This window comes from Benincasa hispida, unplaced genomic scaffold (assembly GCF_009727055.1).
Source record: "Benincasa hispida cultivar B227 unplaced genomic scaffold, ASM972705v1 Contig261, whole genome shotgun sequence".
Classification (NCBI taxonomy): domain Eukaryota; kingdom Viridiplantae; phylum Streptophyta; class Magnoliopsida; order Cucurbitales; family Cucurbitaceae; genus Benincasa; species Benincasa hispida.
Genome location: NW_024064775.1, coordinates 111,748 through 121,806, shown reverse-complemented (window position 1 = coordinate 121,806; position 10,059 = coordinate 111,748). Strand labels below are relative to the sequence as shown.

At 36.5% G+C, this 10,059-nt stretch overlaps 1 protein-coding gene across 3 annotated transcripts in view; it reads left to right on the top strand.

The window, feature by feature from the left end:
• Nucleotides 1–4,976: 4,976 nt before the first annotated feature.
• LOC120069167 (YTH domain-containing protein ECT4-like) overlaps nucleotides 4,977–10,059 on the top strand; it is a 15,636-nt gene continuing 10,553 nt past the window's right edge. The window contains exons 1-3 of one of the 3 annotated variants that reach the window (XM_039020842.1): nucleotides 4,977–5,315; nucleotides 6,106–6,143; nucleotides 6,255–6,432. In XM_039020842.1, coding sequence (XP_038876770.1) covers nucleotides 5,273–5,315; nucleotides 6,106–6,143; nucleotides 6,255–6,432 — 259 coding nt within the window. In that variant the 5' untranslated portion in view covers nucleotides 4,977–5,272. Of the gene's footprint in view, nucleotides 5,316–6,076; nucleotides 6,144–6,254; nucleotides 6,433–10,059 lie in introns of all 3 variants that reach the window. The other 2 variants (XM_039020841.1, XM_039020843.1) reach the window with 2 other exon arrangements.

The window sequence follows — 10,059 nt, the reverse complement described above, 5'->3', positions numbered from 1 at the left end:
TTTATTTTAAGGCGAAAGTGAGAGAAGCGAGATTGTGCCAATAGATCGTTCCGGTGAACTTGGGAGAGTGCCGGAAGCTTCAAGATCAGAGAGAGGGCCAGCTCCTGCGGAAGCAGGAATATCTTTTGAACAGAATAGAGTTGACAGTGTAAAAGCCTTGGGAAGCAAGGGATTGCTACCAGGCTCTCTATCCTTGTCTTCCATTGTCATTTTGTATTAAACTCATCTATAGAAATGGAATTTACTTCTTTATATCTGTTCACTCTAAGTCTATTACGCATGAGTGGCTAAATCTGTCGAATGGGTTGAGAAACACTTAGCTAGTATAACTAGGGATCTTCATTCTATGCGATTATCTTATATTATGTATGCTTCTTTTGTCCACTGGGGATACTCAGGAGGGTAGTCTAAGGACAGGATCTAGGCTTGGAAAAGTCAGGTTAAAATCTAGGCTCGGGAGAGTCAGATTAGAATGCATAATCAAGAGATAGAAGCTTAGAAATAAGCACTATGTGCTGTCAACGCATCGCATGCATCCTAGAGATAGGATATGATTGTGTGCAGTCACCTTGTCTTTGTGTGCATCTTGCATCATCACATAGGAAAAGAGTAGAGACTTTGAAATAAGCTCTATGGACATTGTTGCATTCAACACATGCGTCCTAGAACTAGGAGCACCGCATTTGCATTAGAAAATGACTTGCTGTCGCATGTGTGTAGCATGATCGCATAGTTTGACGCATTCTCGGGAAATGCTAGCTAAAGACCTTCTCAACCCGTTCCTTCACATATTCAGTGTATCTACCGCATAATCGAACTTTTTCTCAAATCCGCCGCATACATTTATTTTATTACCGCAAACAACAACCCAAAACAACTATTTGATTTCTTGGTTACCGCAAAGTCTTCTTGAAAATTACCACTGCATACTGTTTTCGCTACTGAGTTCGACCCTGGACTTACTAGGAAACTCAGTAGGGTTTATACTTGGATTCTGCTGAGAAAGCTTGTTGCTCAACGCATTTCCATCACCGTATTTCATTCCATAATTTCATCACATAAAATAACGCATCAAATATCACATAAAGAATCATCAACCTCACAGTAAGCTAGTATTAAATGAAATGTCCACGAAAGCTAAAAACAAATCAATAAGGGTTGTTGATCAAGTTGGTCCTTCAACAAGAGTTGTTGATGAAACTAGTACTTTACATCCTTCTCAAGAGTTGAGAGTGCGTCAACATAGTGGAAGGGTTGTTCAACAGCTTGACCGTTACATGGGTTTGACATAAACTCAGGTCGTCATACTTGATGATAGCTTAGAGGATCCATTGACTTTTAAACAGCCAATGAAAGATATGGATAGAGACCAATGGATAAAAGCCATGGACCTTGAAATGGAGTCTATATACTTCAATTTAGTCTGAGATCTTGTAGATCAACCAGAAGGGGTAAAACCTATTGGTTGCAAATGGATCTACAAGAGAAAACGAGACCAAGCTGGTAAGGTACAGACCTATAAACAGTATGTTCTTGGGATCCAAATAGTTCGGAATTGCAAGAATAAAATGCTAGCATTATTTCAGGTATCTTATATAGACAAGATGTTGTCTAGATATAAAATGAAAAATTCCAAGATAAGTATGTTACCTTTCAGGCATGGAATTCATTTGTCTAAGGAACAATGTCCTAAGACACCACAAAAGGTTGAGGTTATGAAACGAATTCCCTATGCATCGGCAGTTGAAAGTTTGATGTATGTTATGTTGTGTACACGCCCCGACATATACTATGTAGTTGGAATAGTCAGCAGATATCAATACAATCCTGGATATGATCACCAGACTGCCATTAGAAACATCCTCAAGTATCTTGGAAGAACGAGGGACTAATGCTTGTATATAATGCTAAGAATTTGATCCTTACTAGATACATTGATTTTGATTTTTAGACCAATGTGGATTTAAGGAAATCAACTTCGGGATCAATATTCATTCTAAATGGAGGAGCTATAGTATGGAAGAGTATCAAGCAAAGTTGTATTGCTCACTCTACCATGAAAGTGGAGTATGTAGCTTCATGCGAAGCAACCAATGAGGCAGTATGGCTTAGAAAGTTCTTAACCGACTTGGAAGAGGTTCCAAATATGCATTTGCCGATCACCCTCTATTGTGATAACAGTGGTGCAGTTGCAAATTCCAAAAAACCAAGAATCCATAAGCGTGGAAAGCACATTGAGCGCAAGTACCATCTCATCAGAGAGATCATACACCAAGGAGACGTGATCGTCACGCAGATAGCCTCAAAAGATAATTTAGTCGATCATTTTACAAAGGTCCTCTCGACTAAAGTGTTTGAGGGTCACCTAGTGGGACGAGATAGATAAATCTAGGGCTGGTGGGAGAATTTATAGGTGTCTTGATGCCTAGTTTATTGTATTTATTCTCTTATTCTCAACATTGTATATATTTGTATATATGTAAACTTACTGGAGTTTTAGTCCAAGTGGGATTTTTTTGGGTTGTATGACCTAAAACTCGTAGTTTGTAAAATTAAACATATTTTATTTGTAATAAAGAAGTTATTGAGGTTTATTCAATAAAAACTGTTATTGAATATGTAAATTGCACTTTTAAAAGCTAAATCCAATAAACTAAGATCCATGGTTATTACATGAGTACTTGGACTTTATGTGGAGACATAAGAATGGATCAAGTTCAAGTAAATAGCCAAAATGGTCTATAGTATACGGATAAGGTTGGGTACCTTATTCTGGGGACGCTATTGGATGCGGCCCACTTTGCATTTAGTACAAACGATGTGATCTTGAATCATTCATGCGGAGACATGCGAGTGGAGGCGTCCTATGTAAAGAGTTTATATAAGACTGGACCAAGTAATAAGTCACTCTTACTTTATAATGTTTATTGTTTAAGACTGACTATTTTAAAGTGATGACCTAGGTAACTTGACCTTAATCTTGAGCTAACCATGAACTCCTATTTATTCGCTTAGATTTGCATGGGTGAGGGTTGGCTAAACAACACCGACTCAATAAGCCCCTCATTTTAGGGGTAAGACCAAGTAGATAGCTAGGGACATAAGGTTCAAGACAGAATTCAGTCCTACCTACTTTTAGGGGATAGTAGAGAGGTTGTTCCCTTAAGTACTGACTTCGGGTCTTGAACAAAGGGCCCCACCCTTTCATTGGCCCGAAAGAGACTCGGTTTAGTGATTGGACCACAAACCAATTGTTCATTAGAGGATTAATGGGACTTAAGGAACAAGATGTAATCTTGAGGGTAAAACAACTTTTGACCCAATCGTTATTACGAACAACCTATGAACAACAAACTTGCTAGGAAAAAAGGCAACAGGAACATAAGATCTTAGATTTAAAGGTGGATTAAAGCTTACCTCACATCTTTTGGTCGGGGTTGGTCCTTCAGGTTCTTCCTCAAATTCATCTTCTCTTTTCAACTCATTTGACTCATCAGTTGGTGGAAGAGGTGGTGTAGAAGAGACTTCAAAGCAGCTAATTGTCGTGATGGCATTAACATTACACACATCGGGCTTAGGCTGGGAAGGAAGCTTCATTCAGAGGAATTTTGGTAATGATGCATTCGAGCTTTGTTTTGGTCTGTTTTAGCTTCATTTCGATCTTATTGCTTGATTCTACCTCTTTAATGCCCAACATCTGTAAAATCACTATATAAACACATAACACGAAGGAACGACTTTGAATTAAGTGGAGCTAGATAACACATTTTCAGTGTTATCAACAAAGAAGTTGGTGGTCGAAATTGGTCGCCCGAGGTGATTATCGAAGTTTGACTGCTAGAGGTGGTCCTCGCTGAAGTTGATTATTCAGGTGCTCTTCACCGAATTTGGTTGTGTGAGATGAATGTCGGTGTTGGTCGTCAAAGGTGATTGTCACTAGAGTTGATCCCTTGAGGTGATCATCAAACTTGTCACTTCAGACATTGTATTTGCTGGACGTCAGAGATGGTTATCGAAGCTTAGTGTTGATTGCACAAAGATGGTTGTTGAAATGCGGCACAATGTCACCTGCGGTGACCGACGAGTGGAGTCATTTAAAACATTAGAGGGAGGGAGAGTTGGTAAAGATAATCAACTCAATCCCCCTAATATTTAAAGTTGATGGGCCAAACATTGAATTGGTAATTTTTACCGACTCAAACCAACCCATATTGGAAACTATCACTAACATTTTGAAGGCAAGGATTAGAAGAACTAATTCTTTTTCGAACCCTATGTACTAAAATGTAGAATTAGTAAATGAATGAAAATATCTTACTATAATAATACTAATCAAATCATATCCTTAAACTTTTATACCTTTTGACTAAGAGGATAAACTTTATGCCAATTGGGCTATACTTACTTTGGAAGTATTAAGAGTATTTTTTTTCTTTTGTACCTAATGTATGAGGCTTTTTTAAATGCAAAAATTAATGTAAATTAGAGCAAATGTGAGAATCGATAAACTATAGCTATTTTTCATTAAATTTGAGTGGTCTTTCATCTACTCATTACCTCTATTTTTCTTTACTTATTTGGAAAAAGAAATACACAATACTTTCCTTGCTACTATGGTGAGATTTTTGGAGAAAAATAATTTTACTTAGATGATTTTGAGTTGACGTTAAATGGAATTAAGTGAAAATAGCACTGAATCACTAATAAATGGTCTAAATTGATTTACTTACAATTTAGATTCATACAATTATTAATTTGAGGTTTCAATAAATATAATCTCAAAGTTTAGAAGTATAAATATGATATTTGCCCATTATTTTAAGTAGATATAGAAAGCTCAATTATTCTCTTAAAAAAAAAAAGCTAAATTATTCTCTTAATTAGGTATTTATCTTTGGGTTTTTTTTTAAAGACAAATAAAAATTAAATGTTTACTTTTAGGATTTAAAATTATCGAGTAAGGTCTTCGGCATGGGGATTGCTTTTGGGCCTCCGCCAGCAAACGTTTTTAAGCACAAACCGCCATAGACAGCCAAATTCCGATTCAATTCTTTCTTTTTTTCTTTTGTTTTTTTTTTTTTTTTAATTTGGTAAAAAAATCATTGGCTCGTAAAACCTAAAACCCTTTTTATTCTCTTCCATTCAAATCCCAAAATCCCTCTCAAATTTTCCCGTTTGATTTTCTCCCCCTTCTTCCACCCTCAATTTTCCATTCCAATCTGATTGTGTTTAAGATTTTCTACCTCACTTCTGTTTCTGGATCTCTGTTTTTATGGAACGTCCCGACGAGGACCAGGATCGAATCGCTCCTATTGGTATGTTCCTTGCATCTTGTTTGACCACTGATTCATTTCTTCTTCTTCTTCTTTTTTTTTTGTTTTTTTTTTTTTTTTTGTTTTTTGGGTTTTGAATTGTGTTCCTCGTTATAACCGCCTATTGTTTTGCTGAATTGTGCCATGTCAACTCCTGAATAGCCAAGATCTTGTTCAAGTTTTGTTTTCTTTTTCCGGCGAAATTGAACATAGAGCGATTGATTTGTGCATTTTTGGGACTGTGAATTGGGAATGTACAGTGTTACTAAATTGTTTGCTGAAGAAGATTTTGATTTACCCGTTTATGTGCTTCTTCTCTGCTACTAGGGTTTTTGTTTGTTGTAACATCGATGTTCTCTGCCAAAGAGAGGCACCGACAGAGAGCTAAACCATTGTAGTTGTGATTTTTCCACTATTTTTTTTTTCTTCCGGTCTTTGAGTTGACACTTGACAGTGGACCTGTTGACCGTGTGATGGAATGCCTTTCCCGGTGGGTTGATAGTCGGTCATCATAGATCTATGTCTACGATCTTCGACTGAGAAAGCACCTTCATTTTTATTCCAAAAGATTCAATAGGTCAAATTACAGAGTAATCCACTTTCTGCTTCTTGGTCTTGATTTATGTAAACCTTCATCTAGAGTGAAGAAATATAAGCCGAGTGTGTGTATGGAATTATTGGGAACTTTATGTGGAAAGATTAGTTCTTCTTTTATTTTAGCTACTACGAAATAGGCATTTTCTAAGTACTTTTGTCCTCTATAGGGGCACTGAACAATCAATTATTTATGCAGGAGAAAGATCTCTTAGGCCAGATAACCTGAAAGAGCAGGTAATGCTGCTTAATTCCTCCTGAATATTTTCCCTTGTGCTTGCTTTGCATGTTTATAGGTTTTGACAACTGATGTTTACATCTGGCATTTTTTTCTCGATTCATTATCAGCAACTCTCACCTAAAGGTGGAAGGATTCCTTCAACAAATCCTTCTTCAAGTGCAATAATTATTGGGCCGTCAAGGGATTCCATAGAGCAGAAAGTATCTATGGATGCAGGAACAAGTATTAGCAATGTTCATCCTGTGAACGTATATGCTTCGCATGAACCAAATATTCAATATGGTGGTTAGTTCTCCCACTTTCTCTGCTGTTATCCAGTTAGGATTGGGACATCTTGTACTCCTCTTCGCTTCTTCTTCTTCTCTCTCTTTCTCTCTTTGGGATTAAGAAAAATGAAATTTTCACAAAGATATGAAATGTATATGGGTTGCAGTCCCCAAAGGAAGAAGCCAGACAGGTTAAATAAATAATCGGCAGTAATTAAATAAAATTATGGTTATAATCATCCTTAATAGAGACTAGAGAGAGAGATTCAAGAGGAGAAGAAAAAACAAGAAAGGTCTTAGAAAGACTTATCTATCCTCAAATGTTCTTTTCTTTGGCATTCTAATCTTTCAAAACATGGTTGAATGTTTATTGATTAATTTGTTTTCTTTTGTCTTTTCTCGCTCTCAAAGGGTATATCCAAAAAAAATATGGATCAAGTATACTGGGTGTAGTCATCTAGGTACGAAAATTGTTGAGTCATCGATTTTGAACAAGTTTTTCACTATCACAAAGAAGGCATAAAAAAATTCGATATTCTCCTCTTTTTTCCCGAGCTTGCACCTGGGACACCAACTGATGTAGACTACGAATCTTGGATAATTCTTGAATGAAAATCTTATTCATTAATTGTCCATACATGGGGGAAGACTCTTATTGATAGAGGTTTAATACAAGTGGGGATAAAAAGGGAATTAACCTAAACCTATTACCTAATTACCCAATTTAACCCCATTCTACTTACATCATTCTATACCTCCAAAAGAAAACTCGTCCTCAAGTTTTAAAAAGAAGAAAAATCTTAACAAAAAAAAAAAGAAGGAAAAATGAAACAACTAATAAATAAAATAAACTTGTATGTATAGGGGAGCATGGCGAAACCAACCTCCTACATCTCGAACAAAACTTTTATGTAAAAAAGTCCAAGACAAAATTTCTATCAAGTCCATCGAGTTCATCAAATCTTTCATCATCAAGGTCATCTAGTACCTCCGTTGCAGCTGCTGCAATGTCAAAAACTCCATCCAAAATTCCAAATATTCCATCTCGATTATACTGCCCATGCCCTCGATCTAGATGTTCCTTGACTTTATGGTCAAAGGCACAGGTCTTGGCCCAATTCAAAAAACCAACATTCATTTGGCCATTATAGTAAGGCAGGTCAATTTTCATTCTATAATCCAAATCTTGGTGCCAATATTGATGTTTCAAGTTATGATGTTGCCAATCTTGATATTCTTGGACAGCTTCTCTTGGTCATAATGTCTAAACAGTGAGTGATGTTGTTGACCATTATGATAAGTTGGATAGGTTTCTTGGACATGAGAATTATTACCCGCCTGATCTTGAGGTCTTGGGAGGGTATTTATTGTATCAACAGGAAACGGATACTCAATTTAAAGTGAGTAAATAGAATTCCATACTTGATCTCATAGATACATATAGAATTATGTGGAAAGCCGTATTTGGTTGGATCTTGGTAATTCTGAAAGTGGTGATTGTTTACCGTTTGATTTCTCTGGATGAAGGGACTTCTTGCTCTTTCTTGAATTAGTGGACTTCTCGCTCTTTCTTGAAAATGTTGACCATAATTCTCCTCTTGATAGAAAACAAGGCCATTATGACCATAATTTCTGTGTTCTTGGTATGGTTCTTGTGCTTGGAGATGGTTTTCTTGATACAAAGTGTTAGGAGGGTACCTTGGATAATAATTTTGGTGGAATTGTGGACAACCTTCATCGCTTGAAGAATCCGAATCATATCCCATCATATTGTGTGGAATCGGTCTTTGTTCTTGAGGAAGAATTCCTACTGGATGATTTTGATAACTGATTGTTGGTTGAAATTCTGAAATTTGTCTTTTGGGTAGATTTCTTGCATCCTTGGATTTTCTTGGTTGGTTCTTGATTGATTGTTGGTCATCTTTCCCATTTCCAACGATAGCTTCTCAATAGCTTGCTGCGACAGTGCGATTGAGGTTTGCATTAAAATCATATTGTCCCATAAACCACCCACTAAAGTTTCCAAATTGCCAAGTCTTCGTTTCATGGCTTGAGGAGATGTGGTGAAGGATGCTTCTTATCCCGAGTTTGAAGGCTGGGAAGCTTGTTGGTGTTCTTGATCACCATCAGGCACTTTCATGAAAGCGCTCTGATACCAATTTGATGTAGACTATGAATCTTGGAGAATTCTTGAAATCTTATTCATTAATTGTGCATACATAGGGGGAACTCCTGTTTATAGAGTTTTAGTAGAAGTGGCATAAAAAGGAAATTAACTTAAACCTATTACCTAATTACCCAATTTAACCCCATTCTGCTTACATCACCAACTAGTCGATGATTGCATAACTAGGATGCATTGCTAAGACTCTGTTATAGGTATTCAATCGTCCTAGGAAAAGAGACCATAAAAGCATAGTAGCCTCATTAGTATTGATATATTATGTACTTGAGAGTTGAGAGAATATCCTAAGAAATTCACCTTTGTTCTTTAAAATTATCTATGTTCGTAGGAATGTTGAATGCCATAAGATATTACCCATTCATTAATTCACTTAGAGTTGGATTTCAACCATTTTCAACTGTAGACCTTCCCTTAGCAATTGAGTATTCATTCCTTCCTCTTATGTCAATTGTTATCCATATCCTTGTCACCAACCTCCTAAGGAATAGAGACTACCTTCCACGATGTACTCAATAATTTTAGAGAGAATTATAATCTAATTCAATTAATTAATCAGGCTGAATATACATATATATAGGCAACTAAGAAAACCCTAATCTAGGAGATATAAAATTACAATAAAGGACAACTAATTATAATTACAAAATAAATACATATCATAACAACAAGAAGCAACCATTTATGGGCCTTCCTCAAACAAACCCTTGCTTTTTAATTTTTATATATATATATTTATAATTGGGGTATTCTGCCACACTCCATGCATTATTCTCATAGCCTACCCCACCAATTCCAAGGAGGTTTATCCGCCTGCCCCAAAGCTAGCTTCGGGAGACAACAAGGATTTCAAATTATTAAGTTTTCTATCTAGAGGCTTGAAGCTGATATCTTGAGAGGATCTCAGAACATCCTAAGCCCTCTACGCCACCTCTCGAGGATTTGTGATCTTTCTTTGATATCCACGGCAAGGCTTTGGTGAAAAAGATCATTACTCTATGGCGAGCCTTCCATCCTTAGAAATATTAGATTGTTTTAGTGTTTTCAGCTTGCACCCTTTCAAGTTCAGGTGTCAAAACCCCTCCTCAGACTTCTTTCTTCTTGGAGGGAGACCAATATAAGAAAGAGGTGGTTCATTGATGCTACAATGGTATCTGACAGCTACCTATTGACCTCTTCCCTGATCCAACATATATCCATATACCCCTCAGAGGCAGAAGATGATACAGAGAATTTCCCAACTGGTATAAATAATAGAAAGAAAATACTTGTAGAAAGGAATGCAATGAGCTCCACTCTAAGAGGATTACATAAATGCAACAATATTTTGTTAAGCAAACACAATATTTCCTATCTCAATTAAAGATCTCTCAACCATTGGAAAGATCCTCATTCCTTTCCAATTAAGTTATCCAATAGAAAACTCTAGAGGAACTGAATTGAGCCACAATACATTTGTTTTTT